Source organism: Eumetopias jubatus, unplaced genomic scaffold (assembly GCF_037043125.1).
Source record: "Eumetopias jubatus isolate StellerSeaLion01/CBP00866 unplaced genomic scaffold, mEumJub1_p1.0 scaffold_11, whole genome shotgun sequence".
Classification (NCBI taxonomy): domain Eukaryota; kingdom Metazoa; phylum Chordata; class Mammalia; order Carnivora; family Otariidae; genus Eumetopias; species Eumetopias jubatus.
The window spans coordinates 28,952,455-28,973,440 of NW_028274817.1; the positions used below are offsets into that span (position 1 = coordinate 28,952,455).

The 20,986-nt window shown below is 51.3% G+C and overlaps 1 protein-coding gene across 1 annotated transcript in view; it reads right to left on the reverse strand.

Annotated features, from left to right (window-relative positions):
• The window catches only part of SLC25A43 (solute carrier family 25 member 43), a 34,303-nt gene extending 13,653 nt beyond the window's left edge, over nucleotides 1-20,650 (reverse strand). Inside the window, exons 1-3 of the mRNA XM_028087789.2 lie at nucleotides 20,299-20,650; nucleotides 12,739-12,980; nucleotides 9,192-9,364 (exon numbers count right to left, since the gene is read on the reverse strand). Coding sequence (XP_027943590.2) covers nucleotides 9,192-9,364; nucleotides 12,739-12,980; nucleotides 20,299-20,573 — 690 coding nt within the window. The 5' untranslated portion in view covers nucleotides 20,574-20,650. The remainder of the gene's footprint in view (nucleotides 1-9,191; nucleotides 9,365-12,738; nucleotides 12,981-20,298) is intronic.
• Nucleotides 20,651-20,986: the final 336 nt, after the last annotated feature.

The window sequence follows — 20,986 nt, forward strand, 5'->3', positions numbered from 1 at the left end:
TGCGGGGCTCGATCCCAGGACCCCGGGATCATGACCTGAGCCGAAGGCAGACGCTTAATGACTGCGCCACCCAGGCGTCCGGTAAAAGGACCTTTCTGTCCTGGGAACCACATGGCCCAAGTTTCTCTTGGCAGAGCCAGACCCCCAGGAGCTGTCCTCGCATAGCTGGGAAGCGCCCCGGCTCCGAGGTGGGGGTGTCTGCACACGTGGGTGTGGGCGACTGTCCCCAGCATGGGCCGCCTGCCAGCCACCCTCCACCCCTGCGGCTGCACACGCCTCACCTCTCAGCAGACCAGGGGACCAACTCGCGGCCCAGGAGGCCCGCGGCAGTGGTAACGGTGGGGAAGCGAGCGAAGGGCCAGCAGGTTAGCGTTGTGCTTGGGGCGAGAGGAGACACAGCTGGCTGGTGTGGGCGCACCGGCTGAGGAAATCAGACCGGAGGAAGCCGTTGAGAGGCGAGTGGAGCCGCCCAGGCCGAGGCCAGGGGAGCCGCATACAGAGCAGCAGTAACCCTGAAGCGCCCACTGCTAGTGTCCCCCCGAGGGGGGCTCAGGGAAGAGACCGTAGGGGCCCTTTCAGGTGGCTGGCAAGATACAGACGTGGGCGGTGCTTGCACGGGGTGGCCTCTAGCTAAATGCCTGTTCGGCTCACCTAACAGCTGAATAATGAGCTCCCCTCCCTTCCCGGCTCAGCATTATGTACAGAGATCGAGGGTCCTTTGAGGTTTTTGTGAGGCTAGCTAGAGTTCCTTTGTTTCCAGCAATCATGGAAAACACAAACACACCTGGGCTGGCTTTTGTGGTTCTAATCAGGCCTCCGGTGCCATGCATAGATTCTGAAGAGATGCTTCAGGAACAAGAGAACAAGCACCTCGGCCCGCACCGAGTGTCGGTCACGTGCCCAGCTCTGTATCTGCGTGAAGCCGCTTCGGGGCTCTGTCCCGTGTGCCAGTCAGGCACGGCGCTCATGCCCCTGGTTTTCAGATGAGGAGGATGAGGCTCAGGGAGGCCGCGCAGCTCACCCGGGTTCACGCGGGCGGGAGGGGCAGGGCCGGCATGCGAAGCCCGAGCCCTTGACCACGCCGCCCTTGACCGCTGAGCACGTGTGCCCGCTGGAGCTTTCTGATGAGCCCAGCTGTCAAAACCAAACAAGCACGGGGAAAGGAGGGGACAACCGGGGCTGCGTGTGTTTCCGAGCTGGCTTGAGGCCAGCCGGGGGGAGGTGGGGGGCGGTCCCTCAGCAGGACCTGCCGTCTCTCCTGGCTGACAGCAGGCCTCTTCTGGGACCTTCCGTTCCCTTTCCCCTACCCCCTTCTTCACCCCCATTGCGGGGGTGGGGGGGGGCGGTCAGCTCCCATCCCAGCTGCTATTGCTGTTGGGCTGCAGCCCAGAGAAGCCTGCTTAGCACGGGGGGCCATTTGGCTTCCCAGCCTTGATCGCTTGGAAGGAGTAAGCCAGCTCAGGTCAGGAGAAAAGGACGGAATGATTTTACAAGAGTGGAATTAGGCAGGCTCCTCCCTCCTCCCTCCTCGCCTGCCCTCTAGGGACAGTCTTGTTTCCATGATCAACAACTGCCATCCCTCAAGTATTTAGGGCACTCTACCTTTTGGGAACACAAGGGGGAGAGTTCTCCTTTCCCTACACCCAAACAAGGAAGCTCCGACAGAGCCACCTGGCCTAAGGGAAGTCCAGACATCTACTTCCCAGTGCCTCGCAACAACCATGGTCAGTTTGTGGCCAGCCAGAGGGCCGTGGCTGCCGAATGATCTATGCTCCTCATTCCGATCTGCTGGCTTCCAGCCTTCCATTGTCAGGCAGCCAGGGACTAAAAGTGAGCCCTGGTTTTCTGAAGACTGCCCCCCTCTTTTAATTTGAGTTAACCATTTCCTGACCAAAGCCAGGCTCTTGCCTGTCCATTTCTGAGCTTGCCCATTATTGTTGTTGTTTTCCCAACCCCTCTTGCACTGAGCCTGAGAGCTCCCAGTTGCCAAGGTCAGGTCTCCTTCTTTCTCGTCCTCTACTCCTGTACCCAGGGCAAGGGAATGGAAAGAAACGAACCGATTACCTAGCATCTAGGAGCAAAGCACTGTACTTCCTTCCAGGGACCGGAGGAGGGAGGGACGGGTGTTCAATCCCAGCTCCACCACTTGCTGGCTGTGTGGCTGTTGGGCAAGTAACTGACCCTCTCTGTGCCTCATTTCCTCATCTAGAAGATAGGAATAATACCGGCACTTATTCCATAGGGTCGATAAAGAGGATGAAATGGGATAATAAACTGCCTTGCCCATATTAAATGACCAATAAATGGTAGTTACTATCAGGTTCTTGTAATTTCTCAATCCCAGGGAAGGCTTTCCTTTCATTCCCTCCTCCTGACATATTTTGACGAAAGCCTCCCCATCACAAGAGAGCACAGATTTAGACCCTATTCATTTACCTTGCGTCACCTTTGCTGAAATCAACAAACAAACAAATAGAAATTCTATGACGCTGTGATGTGTCGAGCACTTGCAGGCACCATACAAAGCAGTGGGAGGTTGCTGTGAAGCGGGGCTGTACATCAAAACGGTGTCAAAATGGTTTTCCTTTGTCCTTTGCGCCTATTTGCCTATGTTGAAATGTGCACAGCTGTTTGGGCTGCAGGACGCAGAACCTGACCGCTAAGGTAGGCGAAGGAAGATAGTGCGGAATCAGAGCGAGGATGAGAGGCACTTTGAGAGAGGGGGCTAGCACAGGTTTACCTAGGGCAGCAGGCTGGGGAAGGGGAAGGCTGTTCTTACTTTCAGCATGGCTAGGGATAAGCACAGGACTTGGAGCTCGCCCCACAGCAGCTAAGGTCCAATTCTGTGCTCACAGACAGTGAGATCTCCTAAGCCGGCCCTGAACCTCATTCATTTTTTAACAAGTATCAACTGCCTGGTACATGAGGCTACGTGCTGTAGGGGTATACAAGTGGGTAAGCCATGCTTCCCAAAGGCAAAGAGCTTGCAGAGTCAAGGGAATCATGGCACTGAAGATTGTAACACCAGGAAGCACGTGGCGTGAGCCAGAAGAGAGCCGTAGTGCGCGAGTGAGCTATGGGCATTCACAAGGGGGTGGTGCTGAGACAGGGTGGAGACAATGGTGTGGACACTGGAGAAGGTGGGGCACATAGAGAAAGGCTAAGGAAATTAAACTGGCTGGCTCAGAGGGCACTTCTAGACTAATGGCATCATTTAAAAGGGATTACTCATGGGCGCCTGGGTGGCTCAGTTGGTTGAGCGACTGCCTTCGGCTCAGGTCATGATCCTGGAGTCCCGGGATCGAGTCCCGCATCGGGCTCCCCGCTCGGCGGGGAGTCTGCTTCTCCCTCTGACCCTCTTCCCTCTCGTGCTCTCTCTCTCTCATTCTCTCTCTCTTAAATAAATAAAATCTTTAAAAAAATAAAAAATAAAAGGGATTACTCACCCACAAAGCTCTTGCAACAAAATAACTGTACCGGGGGGGGGGGGTGAAAGTGAAAACAGAGCATCTGCAATTATTGAGAGGACATTGTGATAACTTTCTCTTGCCCCACAACGCCCTCCTCCTTTGTGGTCTGGAATGGCCCCATTGTGGTTCTGCAAGGGCGAAACACCTGCCTTTATTCATCAGGATAGGATAGTTGTTTTGGGGGTGGGGAAAAAGCCAACTCATTTATCAGACAAAACCAACAGATAGATGCTACCTTCAGTCAGAAGAGCCAGCCACCACTGAGGCAAATCTCAGTGGAGCCTTTAAGATGAAGACAAATACTCCAGGTGGAGGTGACAGGAATGTGAAATGCACTCATTTATTCTTTAGGGAGCTAGGGGGAGGGGATGAAGATCGTTTTGGCAGAATTGGAGGCTTGAATAGAGCAGAGTTTATAAAAAGGCGTCTTTTAGCCCACCCAAGATTCGACAATTTGTATTTGCCAACATTGAAAAATTGGGAGATATTACATAAAAATCGGGATTTTCGTCTCCCTTGAAAAACTGGGCCCACATTTCAAAATGGCATCCAGCCCTTGGAGAAGAGGAGCTGGTCTTGCTTTGCCTCCACTGGCCTGCTTTATTCCTCCCTGCTATCGGTATTTAGATGCTAATCACATTTTGCGAGCACAGAGCAAGTTAGCTCTCCAGAATGCTTTGCAAAGCCAAAAGCCTGTGATGGCTCAGAAACGCCGGGTTTCCCGGGGTCTTTTTTTCTTCCTGTTACTGCCAAGTTCTTGTTGGCATTTGATTTTGCAACAACTAATATATTTGATTTTGCAACAACTAATATAAGACCTCTGTGCAACGAGGGTGGCAAAGTGGGTAAGGGCCACATGCCAGGCCAAGGGGCTGGGCCTCAGCCTTTACTCTCTTGGGGCAATACAGAAGGACAGAACACAGGTCGATCTTAAGAGAATTGGTCTGGCAGGAGCCACGGGCCGGGGCTGGAGGGACTGAAGTGAGTACTGACCTTGGAGACAAGCTACCCGGTCTTAAATCTCAGCTCAGTTACTGGGCGGGTGGACTTGGGCAGGCTACAGACCCTTTCAGTGCCTCTGTTTTCTCATCTGTAAACTGGGCTTGATATGAACGGTACCCACCTCGTGGGGTTGTTTTAAGGATTCAATGAGATAATGAGCATAAAGCACTTAGCATAGTGCCTGGTACATTAGTGCTCCATGCTTATGGTCATTTTTATTTATTTTTATTTTATCTTTATTTTATTTGTCAGAGAGAGAGCACGCACAAGTAGGGGAATCGGCAGGCAGAGGAAGAAGCAGGCTCCCCGCTGAGCAGGGAGCCTGATGCGGGACTCGATCCCAGGACCCTGGGATCATGACCTGAGCCGAAGGCAGACACTCAACCGACTAAGCCACCCAGGCGTCCCTTATGTTCATTTTTAGAATTAATCCTGGAGACCAATGAGAGGACTGCTGCCATGGCCTGGTTAGGAGGTAACAGGTCCTAGATTAGGGCGGGGACAGCGACTCAAAGAAAGACCAGTGTGGGAGGAGTAGGCACCAAGAACCAACTGGGCTCAAGGTTGCCTGGGGGAGGGGCAAGAGGAAGAGTCAAAGACAAATTCTGGACTTCCAGCCTGGGTGACTGGGTGGTGGGGGCGATGGTACTGAAACGAAAAGTCTGGGCAGCAAATTTCAGGGGAAGGAGAGGTCAGTTTGATACACATTAAGTCAGAGGTGACAGTGTAGAGGTGCTAGCCAAGATGGCGCCACGCAGCAGGCGGTGAGAAGTGTTGGGTCAGGGCTGAGGATGTGGAGCTGAGCATGAGAAACCAGGAGGATGCCCAGTCTGGCGAGGGCAGCCTGAGGCGTTAAGCACCTCTGTTTGAACAGGGCTGGGGCCTCTCTTCGCTCAGGGACTGTGTGTATTCTGCTTGGTCAGCTGTGCTCCTTGGATACTACCTTTGTCCTTCCGTTTATGTACTTTCAGTTCAAATGCTGACCTGGCCCAATCCTGCTTGCCTTGTGAGTCTTGATGGGGTCAGAGTCCCCTGGGGTAGCGAGCAACAGGCGGACACCTGGTTTTATATTTGATGAAATGGAGACACCTAACATGGGCCACAGGGGAGGGTGCCAGAGTGGCGGGGTGTGGGTGGGGGCAGGGACACCAAGCTTCTGCCCACCGGGGGCTCCAAGGCTCCCACATTCTCAGCTGCTCCCTGGAGTTTCAAAGCCGCTTTTCTCCCTCTCCCACATGCACCTGTCCAGAGAACCCTTTGCTCAGGACTCCCTGGTCCTTAGTTGGGGCCCGCAGATTAATCAGACAAATTAACCTCCATCAATATTTTACCCTTCCCGCTGGTTCTCTCAATACACTAAGTGCTGCCGCCATTTCAGGCCCATGCCCTGGGCCAGGCGTGGGAGATAATGAAGATGAACAGGCCAGGCCATACCTGAAAGAGCTTGAGCCACGAGGCACTGAAGCGCGGTGAAGGCGATTTCAGGCAGGGCTGTCTCGGGGTCCGAGAAAGCACACCAGGTGTGTGTGGGGGGCACCTCATTCCATTTGTGCACAGGCTGACCCACCCCCACCCCTTTCCCACCAGAAACCGTTGCATCAAAACACGCACATACATAATTTATTTCCCTCTCCATTCTCTAACATGCCAGCCAGGAACCAGGGCAAGAAAAAGAGAAAGGAATATAATGAGTGGAAGCATGGTGAAGGAAGGGCTCAGCTGGTTAAACAAGACTTCTGATTATTGTCATTAGAGTTCCAACCTGATGTGGCATTAAATGGGCAGACTGTGTGTGTCTGGACAAAAGTGTATTAGGAGAATGAGACATTCAGACAAAGTGGCCAGTCGGTGCGAGAGCTGGGAAAATTCCCCGTCCGGCTGGTTATCTGACACCTGACATTGATTTGCTTCCTGACGGGCAGCGCAAGGAGGAAAGCCAGGGGAATGCAAATATTACCATTAAGTGTGCTCAGTTCTGAGCAGCCTGGCTGCCCTGCAAAGTTCCCTCGTTATAAATTCTGCTGGCAAACCTTGCCGGCTTCCGTTGGGGGGAGACTGCTACTAAAGCTCTCTCAGAGAAGCTGGATTGTGTGCTTTGCAGGAAAAAAACCCCACAGCAGAATTTAGGGTTAGCCTGTTGTTTCCGGGCTCCTTGTCCTCTAAACTGAAGGTGTATTTCAAGCAGGGATTAAGGAGGTTGTTGACTGGACAGAGATCACTGGCCGCAAGGCTAAGCCCCTCAAGAGGGCTCAGAAACGCTCCATTTACTGCAGCGACATCTAATGGCCAGAGGAAGTACTGCACGTTCTCATTGAAAAGCAGCCTGTGGTTCTGTCTAGCGAGTTACTTTTTTTTTTTAAAAAGTAGGGTGGACGAGGTATTATTATGTTTATTAACGCCTGTAAAATAACACTTTGGCCACAACCCTAAGAATTCACTTCCTACATCTTTGGATGATATTTGTGATGTTATTCATAATTGGATGCTGATCATATTTTATGAAAACCATGCAATTACTTCTTTGGGATTTTTTTTTTTTATAACCACCATGACTTTGCATTTATTTTAAAGCATCTTGTTGAAGCTCTGTGTATCTATTACAAGAATGTTTCCATACCAGGGAAAAGATGATCAAGTTTACTTCCAAATACCCACTTCTAGTGTATCTTACCCCGGTTTATAGTAGAGCGTTGTAGTTAAAAGAAAAAAAATTGAAAAGTGATAGTAATCACTGCTGATGATTGTTGAGGAGATGAACCACTCACTCACAGCTGGTGCAAGTGTAAACTTACAACCTTTCTGGAGTGCAAAGTTTATTAAGAGCCTCAGAATTATTTTTATTTTTTTTTAAATTTTATTTTAAAATGTATTTTAAGTAGGTTCGAACTCATGACCCTGAGGTCAGGGCCTGAGCTGAGATCAAGAGTCAGATGCTTGGGGCGCCTGGGTGGCTCAGTCGATTAACCGTCTGCCTTCGGCTCAGGTCATGATCCTGGAGTCCCAGGATCAAGCCCCACATCAGGCTCCCTGCTCAGCAGAGAGTCGGCTTCTCCCTCTGACCCTCCCCCACTCTTGTGCTCTCTCTCTCTCTCTCTCTCTCTCTCTCGCAAATAAATAAATAAATAAATAAATAAAATCTTAAAAAGAAAAAGTCAGATGCTTAACTGACTGAGTCACCCAGGTGTCCCAGAATTATTTTTATCTTGTGACCTGTAAGTCGATTTGTAGGAATATAGCTGAAGGGTGCCATCACAGATGTGAAAAAAATACAAGGGTTTTCACTGCAATATTATCATACTGAAGAATTAGAAAGAGCCAAAACATTTAAAAACTGAGAAATTGTTAGTGACGGCACAGTGGAGGCAGAGATTGAAGTTATGCAGCCACAAACCAAGGGATGCTTAGGGCAACTAGAAGCTAGAAGAGACAAGGAAGGATCCTCCCCTACAGACGTCAGATGGGTCCCGGCCCTGCCAACACTTGATATTAAAATTCAAGCCAGCAGAACTTTGCGAGAATAAATCTTTGTTTTAAAAAAATAGCTATGGGACATCCAATATGGTGGAATAGTTTTTTAAAGATTTTATTTATTTGTCAGAGAGAGAGAGAAAGAGAGAGGGAGAGAGCACAAGCAGGGAGAGCGGCAGGCAGAGGGAGAAGCAGGCTCCCCTGCTGAGCAGGGAGCCCGACGTGGGGCTTGATCCCAGGACCCTGGGTGTCCCTGTATGGTGGAATATTACGTGAAAATTTAAAGAGGTATTCTCGGGGTGCCTGGGTGGCTCAGTCATTAGTCGTCTGCCTTCAGCTCAGGTCATGATCCCGAGGTCCTGGGATGGAGCCCCGCATCGGGCTCTCTGCTCAGCGGGGAGCCTGCTTCTCCCTCTCCCACACCCCCTGCTTGCGTTCCCTCTCTCGCTGTCTCTCTCTGTCAAATAAATTAAAATCTTTAAAAAAAATTAGGAATAGTTTTTGTGAATAGACATGCACTAAGCAGGTGCTAAACTTACACCTACGTTATAATTACAATAATGTGACCATTATTTATTTGTTTGGACAAAAGACAGGAAACGAATACAACCTGGACAGATGAAGTCTGATGGATGGGGGCAGCAGACTTGGGGGGTCATTGTGATGTGTATTATTCTGAAGGCAGTTTTTCTTTATAGGTTGAGATGGGTCCTTTCAGACTTTTTAGTGCTGAGGAAGGTGAGGCCCAAGCCTAGCCAAGAAAACCGCAAGAAGCCAGGGGTAACCGAGGCAGCAGAGGGACGAGTTAAGACAGCAGACAAACAGACTCAGCTGGGACTGATCATTTAAAATGGGATTCAGCTGAATTATGATCGGTAGTTCCTGGCCGACTTTGGTTCTTTCTAGTCTCTCTGACTGAGACAGCTTTAAGGAAGAGAGGAAAGAAAAGTGGGCTTCATCTGGAGACTTCATCAAAGACCTAAAAGAGCGGAGTATGGGAACAGGGAGGCCGCTTGGGCTCGAGCCAGCAGCCCCGAGGTTAGCAGCAAAAATGCCAATGAAGTGTGTGTCCATGTGTCTGTGTGTCCGTGTGTGTGGGGGGGTGGCATCGTTTTTGCGTGAGCCTTCGTGAGCTCCCTGGAAACCTGGCATCACTCAGAGTCACTGTTCTTTGCAGTTGCTACTGCCCGCAAGCACAGCAAGGCACCCCTCCTACCTGATGCCCCCCTGCTCCCCCATAGAGCTCCTCACCTGCATCTTTCTCTTCACCGTGTCGAAAGGAAAGGAGAGCGTCTGGGTTACGGCAGCGGCCAAGCAGACATTGGCGAAGTTCTGGAGGGGAGAGAACCGATCTCGGCGTCCATTCCAGAGTTTCTCCAGGTTCATGTAAACTAGAAGGGAGCCAGCGGAGAAGGGGAGAGCACCTGCAAAAGGAAGGCCAGACAGAGGCTGCTGATGTCTCGGGCGCTACTGGCTCGAGAAGGTAAATGCCTGTGGGGAATCCGGGCGAGGTAAACAGGACTGGCTCCGAGCTCCTGACAGGCACACCAGCCAGAGCCGCCCGAAGCAACTTTTCTTCGGTGAGATAATGTGCTCCATTTTGATAGGGGGTGTGTTACTTGTCAAAATGCATCAAAGGTTTCACTCAAGGTTGGTGCACTTTGCTATATGCAGATTTTACTTTACAAAGAACTGCAAACAAATATTGAACTCTAGTTCATGAGACCCATGTTGAACGGCCGAGGGGTGAAGAGCATTGATGTTTGCAAATTACATGAAAGTCATCCAGAAATGTGTAAGATGGACTGATGAATGGCCGGAGGGATGGACACATACATGATAAAGCCACGTGTTAATTGGAGCATCTGGATGGTGTGCATATGGGTGTTTCTGATTCTTGTAACTTTTCTGGGTGTTAGAAATTTTAAAAAAATAAAATCTCGGGGGGGCGCCTGGGTGGCTCAGTCATTAAGCATCTGCCTTCGGCTCAGGTCATGATCCCAGGGTCCTGGGATCGAGCCCCGCATCGGGCTCCCTGCTCAGCGGGAAGCCTGCTTCTCCCTCTCCCCCTGCTGTGTTCCCTCTCTAACTTGTGTGTGTCTCTCTCTCTGTCAAATAAATAAAATCTTAAAAAAAAAAAGGAGGGGCGCCTGGCTGGCTCAGTCGTTAAGCGTCTGCCTTCAGCTCAGGTCATGATCCCAGGGTCCTGGGATCGAGCCCCTCATCGGGCTCCCTGCTCGGCGGGAAGCCTGCTTCTCCCTCTCCCACTCCCCCTGCTTGTGTTCCCTCTCTCGCCGTGTCTCTCTCTGTCAAATTTAAAAAAGAAAAAAAAAAAAAAAATCTTGGGGGGGGGAAAAATCACTCCCACAGAGGAAAAAGTCAGTGAGTGGCACTTTGTCAGGTTTCAGAGGCTGGGAGGGACTGGTCTCTGGCTGAGAATGAGACATTCCGTGGGAACTAGAAAGTGAGACTGTACTGGTGAGGGAGGGCACTGGACCTTGCTTTGGGGAATGATGTGGCAGTATCAGGGCCCAGGAAAAGATGGCAAGCAGGTAGTGTGGTAGGTGGCCCTTTCAAGAAACTTCCAGAAACTTTGGGAGCTATCTTCAGTTTACAGAGGGGCTAAATTTCTCCCTCAAAATAAGATTTAAAAGAGGGGCTAGCATCCGTGGGGTTGCTTGTCTTAAGCAAAATGTAATATCTATTTAATAAACACATTACAGGGCGCCTGGGTGGCTCCGTCGGATAAGCGTCTGCCCTCAGCTCAGGTCATGACCCCAGGGTGCTGGGATGGAGCCCCATGTTGGGCTCTCTGCTCGGTGGAGAGTCTGCTTCTCCCTCTGCCTCTCCCCCTCCCCCTTTGCATGTGCTGTCTCTCCCTTTCTCTCTCAAATAAAGAAATAAAATCTTTAAAAAAAAAAATAAACACATTACAAATGAAGTACCAGGCCCCACCATTTACCTTCATTCGGAAAATATTTGTGGAGTTTATGTGATGTGCTGGGCCCTATGCTGGGTGCTGGGAATACAAAGAGGTGTAGGCTAATTCCTGGAGGAGACAGACAGCTGCTATGTGCTGGAACTGGGCAGGGTGGGGTGGCAATACAAAGTGCTTTAAGCACACGAAGACCAGAGGGATTAATTTTGCCTAGGGGAATCAAGAAGGACTTCACAGAAGAGAGAATGTTCCCACTGGGCCTTGAGGATAGAGCAGGAGTTCATCAGACATCGGGAGAGCGGACAGGCAGTCCAGGCAGAGGGAACAGCAGGTACAAAGGGACTGGGGTTTCCAGGAAATTGCAAGTGTTTCTGGATGGCTGGAGCATGAGTGCTGGCAGAGGGATGGCAGGAGGTGAGGTGGGACGGGCTGGCCGGGGCCAGGTCTGAAGGATCTGATGGCGTGCCATAAAGAATCTGGGCCCTTCCCTGTAGCTCAGGAGTCAGGGAGGGCTGGAATGGAGGACAGCAGAATGAGGGTGGTGAAATGACCGATTTCAGTTTCGCAGGGTCCCCAGGCCCTGGCAGCAGTGCCTGGGACTGGGACCCGGTAGGAACCTCTTGTAAGTGTCTGCGGGAAGGATGAGAATGAGGGCAGAGGAGGCGGAGATGGAGGGCGACAGACTAACAGTGGAGAGGTCAAACTGACAGTACTTGGTGACGGAAGCCACAGCGGAGAGAGGAGAGGAGCTGAAGCGGTTCTAGGTTTCTTCCGGCTTGGGCCACTGGGTGAAAGGCAGGCGGTCTCGTCCTTTAGGGAACCCAGGAGGAGCAGGTGTGAGCCTAACGAGGACGTCAGGTTTAGTCTCGAGCTGGATGCGCCCAGGGAGCAGCAGGTGAAGGTGTCCAATAGCAGGTATTCATCCTGCCATTGGGAATTGGTAGCAGTCAGTGGTTAAGACAGGGGGCTCTGGGGTCACATCGCTAGGTTCTTCCACTTTCTCCCTATGTGATCTCGGGCAAGCCTCTCCGTTTCCCTAAGCATCTATTTCCTTGTCTGTAAGCTGAGGCTTAAGTGAGAAACTGTATGCGAGGCGTTCAGCCCAGTGCTGGGCACAAAGCGAGCCACCAATAAATGTTAGTCACTGTTGTTACAGAGTTGAGGTCGGGAGTCCTTAGAGTATCATGATGCTTGGTTAAGCCATGAGCTTAGCTAAGGCCACCCGGGGAGGGGAGAGAGGTGAAAAGAAAGCCAAGGAAGGAGCCCCGGGGGAACTGTGACACATGGGGGGGGGGGCTAGCAGCATCAGATGAGCAAGACAGAGCTGCCAGAGAGCTGGGAAAGACATCCAGGAGTTGGTGGGGTCCTAGAAGCCAGGTTTCCAGAAGAAGGGGTGGTCGGTTTTAGTAAATGCTGCAACAGAGGTCCAATATTGGGTGAGAGTCTGCCGGGGTTTGGCAGCTGGGGGGACTCTGGTGACTCGTGCACGTGCAGCCCTGGCCAAGGTTCCAGAGACCACGGAGGCTACAGTTTGCGACCCTGGTTATGCTCACACGTGTGTGTATGCGTGCTGAGTCTCCTTCCCACAGTCAGATGGGGTGTGTGGGATTATCTTCCTATCAGTTTCCGCTGAGCCACCTCCCCTCCCTCTTCCTCCCCTCCCTGGGATGTGACGGGCCAAAGTTAGGAGTGGGGTATATGGCAGTGGAATAGAATGAAGCTAAGTGGCTCTACATGGATTGAATCCATAGGACCTGGACCTCGAAAAAACCTCATTTAACTGGTTACAAAGGTATACAATCTTCATCCATATCAAAGAACACAACCTTTCCTTGGACAAGGTGGAAAGTTCCATCTTACCTAGAACAGTAAGGGAAACCCCTCGATACAGGGCTAAGAACCCTTCCTGTTGATAAATGGTAGAAAAAGCATGGAGGATCCCTCTGTAAGATGGTTCCAGCAGGTTCTGCACAATCAACCGGGTTTTGATGAGGTCTGTAGGGTATGTCACAATGGTGGAAACCATGCCTGCAAGACTCCCAGCCATGATGGAGCTCCACTGGGAAATATGGCCCAGGTCATCCGTGAATAGTATGACAAACCTAGGAGAAAAAAAAGGAGGAAAAACCCAAGAGAATCAGCTATGGATTGTGCTAGAGTGTTCTATACTACTTCTTGCAATATCTCCCAGCATTTGGAAATGTTTTACAAGGTAAAAATTACTATACTAATGTATTAGGATTCATGAATAGCACATTCAATTCTACTATATTTATAGGATTTTGTTCGCTATAAGGAGATGACCGACCCTCTTCTTTATGTCTACCCTAAGTTCTTCCCACTTCATTTTAAGCATTTTCCCCTTTATCTGTATAACTGTCAATCCTGGCTTGCCAGTGGGGTATAAATTAATGGGAGTACTTAGTAAATACTGAACTGGAATGTGCTCCTTTGGTTCTGTTGAAACTTAAATGAAATCGCTTGAAATGACGACTTTGATCATCCTCAGTGATTTTTTTTTTTTTCTTAAATAAGCTCTATGTCCAACGTGGGGCTTGAACAACTCAGGATCCCGAGATCAAGAGTCTCATGCTCTACTGACTGAGCCAGCCAGGCACCACACCCGCCTCTGCCCCCAGTAACTGAGTTTAAAAAATGTATTGGTTTGGGCGCCTGAGTGGCTCAGTTAAGCATCTGATTTCCATTCAAGTCATGATGCCAGGGTCCCATTGAGCCTGCGCAGGACTCCCTCTCCCTCTTGCTCTGCCCTTCCCCCCTGCTTGTGCTCTGTCTCTCTCTCAATACATTAAATCTTAAAAAAAAAGTATTGGTTTAACAGTTATAAGGGAAGATGTGCCACCCTACTAGTTGTCTGGGAAATGACGGATAAAAACAAGATACCATTTCTCACCCAGCAGACAGGCAAAGATGAAAAAGTCTGATAATATCAAGTGATGGGGAGGACACATGGAGACAGGAATGCCCCCCCACTGCTGGGAGAAATGTAATTGGTCCAGCCCCTTTGTAGTATCTAGCACAACTGAAGGAATGCCTCCTTTCACCCCAGCGATTCCATTTCTAGTTGCATATCCTAGAGAAGCTCTTGCACACGTACATGTGAAGACACAACATTGCGTGTTAGTGTGAAAAGTCGGACAACCTAAAAGTCCATTTGCAGGGGGATGGATAAATTGTAGTAGTCGTACAATGGATACTCTGTTACAATGAGCTTGCGACTATGTATTCATAGGGATAATCATAAAAGCATAAAGTTGAGTGAAAAAAGCAAGTTGCAGGGTGACCCACAGTGTATGACAACCATCTGTTTAAGAAACACACTCATAAAAGCCTACCTCATATTATTCATGGATAGATATAGCTACGTATTGAAAAAAGTGTAAAATAGGGGGCGCCTGGGTGGCTCAGTTGGTTAAGCATCTACCTTCGGCTCACGTCACGATCTCAGGGTCCTGGGATCGAGTCCCGCGTCAGGCTCCCTGCTCAGTGGGGAGTCTGTTTCTCCCTCTGCCTCTCACCCCACTTTTGTGCTCTCTCCCTCAAATAAATAAATAAAATCTTTAGAAAAAAAACCTTAGAAAAATAAAAAAGTGTAATACAGCCCTCCAGGAAGGTGGCAGGGGGGCGGTAAGGGGCTGGGAATGAGAAAGAACAGGACTTCAGCTTTCTCTGGAATCTTTTATTTCTTGTATTAAAAAAAGATACTTGAAGTATCTCTTATGCCATCTTTCATGCTGTTACTTCTGGATGGTGGGTACATGGGCACTCTTCTTTGTGTTTCTCTACAGTTTTATAATGTGGTCAAAAATGGCTTTGGGTGGACTTTTCCAAATGCAAGCCAGAAAGCCACTGTTACAGTCCCTCTTTTTGGAAGCAGCGCATCCCCAGTCATGAGGACCTACCTTGGCAGAAATTGTTCTAAGGGCACTTTTCCACAGTACACATTCCCTGCCCAGGAAGCAAAGGAATTTTACTCCTTGCTGATGCAGACAAAATCAAGAAGGGCTTAGAAACCAGGAAAAATAGTATTTTCTACCAGAGAGTAAGGTAGGGGAGAGGGAAAGGAATAGCAGGGGTTTGAATAAAAGGAACGTGAATGGGGCTAGGCTAAAAAAAAAGTATTGTATCTTTTTTATATATTTATTTATTTGAGAGAGAGAGACCGCATGCACGCACAAGTAGAGGGAAAGGCAGAGGGCGAAGCAGACTCCCCGCGGAGCAGGGAGCCTGACACGGGGCTCGATCCCAGGACCCTGGGATCATGACCCGAGCCGAAGGCAGACGATTAACTGACTGAGCCACCCAGGCGCCCTATATCTTTTTAAAAATGAGACCATCCCCAGTTCTTTGGCTTTCAAATCTCCCATAAAGAGGTGTGTGTCCTGTTCCTTCGTCCTGGCAGCAAGCCAGGGCTCTCTGCGCGATAAATAAGGCAAGTGGGTATTCAGGTGAAATCATTTAAGGAGTCCGAGGACGGTTTCTTTGCTCCCAAGTAAACACTCATTGATTAAAAGCATCTCTCTCAAGGGGCGCCTGGGTGGCTCAGTCGGTGAAGCGTCTGCCTTCGGCTCAGGTCATGATCCCGGGGTCCCGGGATCGAGCCCCACATCGGGCTCCCTGCTCCGCGGGGAGTCTGCTTCTCCCTCTCCCTCTGCGTCTGTCCTCACTCGTGCTCTCTCTCAAATAAATAAATAAATAAAATCTTAAAAAAATAAAAGCATCTCTTTCAAGCTGTAGGAAAGTCTTAACGTCGTTTTGTCAACCTACTGTTGGCTACTGTTAACTGCACTAATTGGAACAGTCATAAAAAAAACCCAGCCATGATTTAACCAGCTACTTTTGAAAGATGCAAGTCACTAAAGCTGGCATTCGCCAATGGGCCATCGGCCTGTCTCACTGCCTGCACACTTCCTTGTTCCTCCCTTTTCTCTCTGCTGGCCCGTCGAGTTGGAGGGGGAACCGGAGGAGGGGCAGGGGAGACAGAGGAAATGGGACATGCTTGACTGGAGGGGTGGCCTGCCACCAGCTGGAACAATCTAGACGACGGTGGGAGTTTGAAATGCCAGAAGAAACCCCATTCTTTCTCATGGCTGTGCCCTAGTCCCTAATCCCACTTGGCCACTTCCTGGGCATGCAGTAATTCATGACCCATTTATCGAACATCTACGATGTGCCCCTGTGCGAGTGCTCAGCAGAGGTCCTAACAGAGCTCAATAGTCCTGCCAAAGCTGTGGCGGAGAAGGGCAACGGGGGAGGAAATGGGCCTAGTTTGCTGAACGACTTGATGAACTAGAAGACTAGGAATAGGAACTCTGTCTCACGTCAGGTTGGTTTATAAAGTAGGGTCTTACTATCAAATAGACAAAATTCAAAAGAACCAAAGCAAGTCCTTTCTTCTTAGACTCTTACCATCCGATAGAGACAAGGACCACCAACCCTTCCTCTGGGAATTGCAGTCAAGGCAGGCAGCCCTGATAGGCCATCAATGACATCATCCGGCCCTCGGCCCCCCCGCCATGGCTTCAGGTCTTGTCTGATTGGCTGGGGCAACAGCGTCCCCCTTTCTGCTCTTCTCCCCGCCCCACCCCCCACACGCACAGAAGCTTTCCCCAGAAAGACTGGCTAAGCTGGTGAATAGCAGTAACCCCTTCCTTTCAGCCATGGGCTATCACACACACCCCCTGGGTATATGTAGTTAGAACTGCCAATGCAGCCAAAACGAGCTCACGAAGTGGTTATACAGTAAGAAAGTGGTGCTGGTCATGAACTATTCCAGAGCGGCAGGGACCCAAACCAATGTTTATACAGCTCCACAAGCAGTTGTAAAGTTGGAGGAGGTTCTACCGGTTGATGTGACAGCCAGCTACTGTGTTACGTGCTATTTATTGCCAGGGCCTAGCTCCTAATAGACTCTACTGAGTGGACTTTTGATCATAAATCCAAGGGAGCAGATATATCAGCAGCACAATGCTGGGCAGAGCTGTGGACTAAGGAGCCAGAAGACCCGGTTTCAAGCTCCAGCTCGCCATTAATTCTCTTTGGGGACAAGTCAATTAATCACTCCATTTCCTGAACGTTCTAGATGTTTACGCTTTGTTCAATCCCTTGCTCCTAGGCTATATACCATTACCCTCAGCCGACTGTCTTTGCAAACTCACGGCCAGGAAAGAGTGGAGATGAGTCAGCATAACAATGGACCAAAGGTACCATCTCTATGTAGGAAGGATGGCACCATGATTAATCAACCACTTTGCTTTTTATGTTTAGCCCTTCACTGAAATACTCCCTTTTAGTTTCCAGAAGGAAAACAATCTCCCAGGAAACATTAGCAAACTTGGGCCGGGGAACGCTCTTTCTTCCTCTCGTGGTCACCAGCCACCAGCCTATGTCAGGTGCCCTCAGCTGCCACATGGATGAGTGCAACAGGTTCCTAACTGGCCCAGCCACCCCCCCGTCTCCCTCCTCTCTAGTGATCGTACCCTGCCACCAGGTGATCACCACGCCCCCCATCACCTCCTCAAAAATCTCCCACAGCTAACCTTGGCCATACTGAACAAAGTCCAAAGTCCTTAACCCGGCCCTTTGAGATGGAATTTCAACCTGCTTTTCGGGCTCTACTTCCCCTTACTGCTGTAGACACACCCCGTGTTCCAGTCCTGCTGCATGCCTGCCCACCTCTGTGCCTTGGCTCATGACGTCACTTGCAAATCTTTCTTTCTCTCCATCTGTGCCCAGCAAACTCCTACTCATTCTCCCCAGACCAAACTCAGGTGGTTTTTCTCCTCTGTGAGGTCCTCACACTTCTTCCTCCTCATCAGAATTGTGAATTTCTGTTTTCTTTTAAAGATTTCATTTTTAAGTCATCTCTACACCCAACGTGGGGCTCAAACTCACAACCCCGAGATCAAGAGTTGCATGTTCTACCGACTGAGGCAGCCAGGTGCCCCAGAAGTGTGAGTTTCCGTAGCACTCAGCCACAGGCTACAGACACAATAATCTTCTTCTGTTCTTCTATTCCTCTGTAAGCCCTGGGGCACTGGGACCACGCCCTTTTCATCCCTGCATTGTCCCCAGCATCATGCACACAGTGGGTACTTAAAGAGGCTTGGCTATATTAATGTCAAATGAATGCAGAGAGAAAGGCAGCATGATGTAGTAAAATAATGGATTTGGAGGCAGAAGGTCAGGTGATGGGGCTCTCTATCACTGAGGAGTGGTGCGGCCAGTCCGAGCCCAATTCTGTATCTGTAAAATGGGCATGATACTTCCCACCCGATGGACCTTACAGGGCAGGAGGCAGGAGTTGTAGAAATCCAATGATGTACACATGTACACACGTACACACACACACACACACACACACACACACACACTCAAAGGTAACTAGGTGGTGATGGCTATATTGATTAGCTTGATTGTGGTGATCATTTCATCATGTATATGCACATCCTCAAAACATCAAGTTGTATACCTTAAATATATATTTTTTATATGTTGAGGATATCTCCACAGGGCTATTAACAAAATGCAATGATGTACATATACTGGGGGCTGTCGGGGCCAAGGGCAGGCCTCCCCATGATGGGCAACAATAACATGGAGATTATCTTGAGCCGAAAACTATCAAGGCCCAAGACTCAGGCAGAAACTTTGACCTCCCTCCTCAACTGCCTGAAAAGCATTTAGAGGACCTGCTCCAGGAAGAAAGCGATCACCCTAAATAACACAAGAACTAGGAGTGATAGGGAGGAAGTTAGCAAAGTCGGTTAAAATTCCTCTCTATGTCCCCTAGTTTCTGAGTGGCCCAGCAAACACTTGTTTACCAAACATCGCTCTCTTTCATTCTGCTGTGACTTGCATTCCTTCCCTTTGAAGTCTCAGACCCCTATCTCCTCCTCCTTAGTTCAGAAGGACATCTATATCTCATTTTGCCTGTCTCAGGAACCTCACGTGTGTGTGTGTGTGTGTGTGTGCGTGTGTGGATTCCCCGCAAGGAGGAAATTAAGTTTGATTTTCTCCTGTGAATCTGTCTCACGTCCATTTAATTCTTAGTCCAGCTGGAAGAACCTTGGACAGCGGAAAAGGTCTTCCACTCAGACGGTGATGACCAGGACAGCCACAATATTTAAACCCGCTCGTAAAGGTCTGCCTCCTAATCCTTAGCATACATTCCAAAGGAAGATTTCCATACCACTTTGGGGAGAAGGGAGGAACGTGGGGAGAACTGTTTACAGACATCAGGCCAGGTGTTGTTGAGGGGGAAAGAGAGCCTTGAGACAAATGCCCCAGGATCTCAGAACCTTTCCTCCCCAAACCTAGGTGAAATGCGCACTGGCCCAGAGGGCTCAGCGAGAAGGATGATTCCATCTGGCTTGCCAGCAGCAAAGCTGAGAATCCTGCCTCTTAGGCTCCAAGGCCTCAACTGGGTGGTGAAGACTCTGAGTGGTCTAATTCAGAGCCAAGGCCAGTCCTCGGAGGTGGCACTGTGCCCATAGAACGAGGCACACAGGGACCCTCCCCCCAAGTCCAGAAACATCCCCTCTCCCCGAAGCTCCACCAGTACCATTTCATTCTTCTCGGCTTGTTTCCAATTAAAATGCAAAGATCTCTGAGCTCTGAGGAACCTTTGAAGACTCATCTCGCATTTGCATGTTTAGGTAGTTTCCCAAGAGGCAGCAGTTGTTGGGAGAAGGTGAAAAAAGCGCAAAGAATGAGGCCAGTGCGCAGAGGGTGGGCTGAGGCAGTAAGCTGAGGGACCTGTTGGCAGCTTCTGTTGGGCCCTAAAGGCAAAGCTCCATTGGTTGGGGGGTGGGCAGAAATCTGTGGCCTTTTGTGGCCTTGGGTCGGGCCCTCTCCCCCTACCAAGCACTTTCTTCTGGGGGCTTCGCTCACAAAGGCACAACTGCACACACACACATCTTCAGAAGGGTCTCTCTCTCCCCTAAGCCAGCCGAGGCAAAACATTTCCAAGTTAGTGGACGGTGGGAATGGTCAGGGAGCCATCTCTCCGGAGAGGTCGTGACTCCTTCCCGCCCCCCCTCCCCCGAATCTCCTTTTGCCCCATTCCACCTCCTCACCCGTCCAATTCTGGGGAGCCTCTCGGAGCCGCGGGGCTGCGCCCCACAAAACGGCACCTGGCGGGGCGGGAAGCCCCAAAGTGCACCCCGGGACCTGCGCAGGTGCCGCCTCCCGGCCAGACCGCCCCCCCCAGGGGCTCGCGCGCGCGATCCGGAAGTAGGCCGCGGCCCACCGCCGGGGTTACCCCCCCTCCCCGAGGCCGAGCCCGGGAAGCAGGGCGGAGTCGGGCTCCCTTCCCCCCGCCTCCCCGCCCCGGCGGCGGCACCCCGCGGCGGCCTCCCGGCTCCGGGCTCCCGGGCCCGCCGCGCCGCGCCCGGCTCTTACTTGCGGTAGGCGGCGAGCTGCACGGCGCTGCAGGGGAAGAGGCGCAGGCACGCCACCGCATTCCCCTTCCACAGGGCCCGCGGGCCCTCGGCGCGCCACACCCGGAGCCCCGCGGCCCACGGCCCCCGGGCCCCGCCCCGCGCGGCGCCGACCTGGGCCAGCACGGTGGCGAGCTCGAGCGGCGCGGTGAGGCAGAGGCTGAGCGCCCCCGCCGCGCCCGCGCACAGCAGCCGCTGGCCGCCCGTCAGCCGGCCGTCCCGCCGCCACGTCGCCATCGCGCCCCGGCCGCCCGGCCCGGCGTCGGGGAGGGACGGCGGGGCTCGGGGCTGCGGCTCCCGGCGGGCTCCCGGCCGACTCCCCGGCGCGGCGCGCGGCTCGGGGGCCCCGCCCGGCGTGGGGGCGGGCCGCGGCGGGCCCGGGAAGCCGGGTGCTGGCGGGCGCGCGCAGGGGCCGGGGCCGGGGCGGTCGGCTCGGCCACCGGCTGTTGCTCTTCAGCCGGCCGGGTTCGCTTTGCCCTGGAGGGTCGCCTCTTCTGGCTTCCCAAGTCTTCCGCGCTCCGCCCCCCCTTCTCCTTTTCCACCTTCCACCCCTGCCCCGGGCTCTCCTCCCTCCGACCTCTTTTTTTTTTTTTTTTAAGATTTTTATTTATTTGAGAGAGAGAATGAGAGAGGAGCACGAGAGGGAAGAG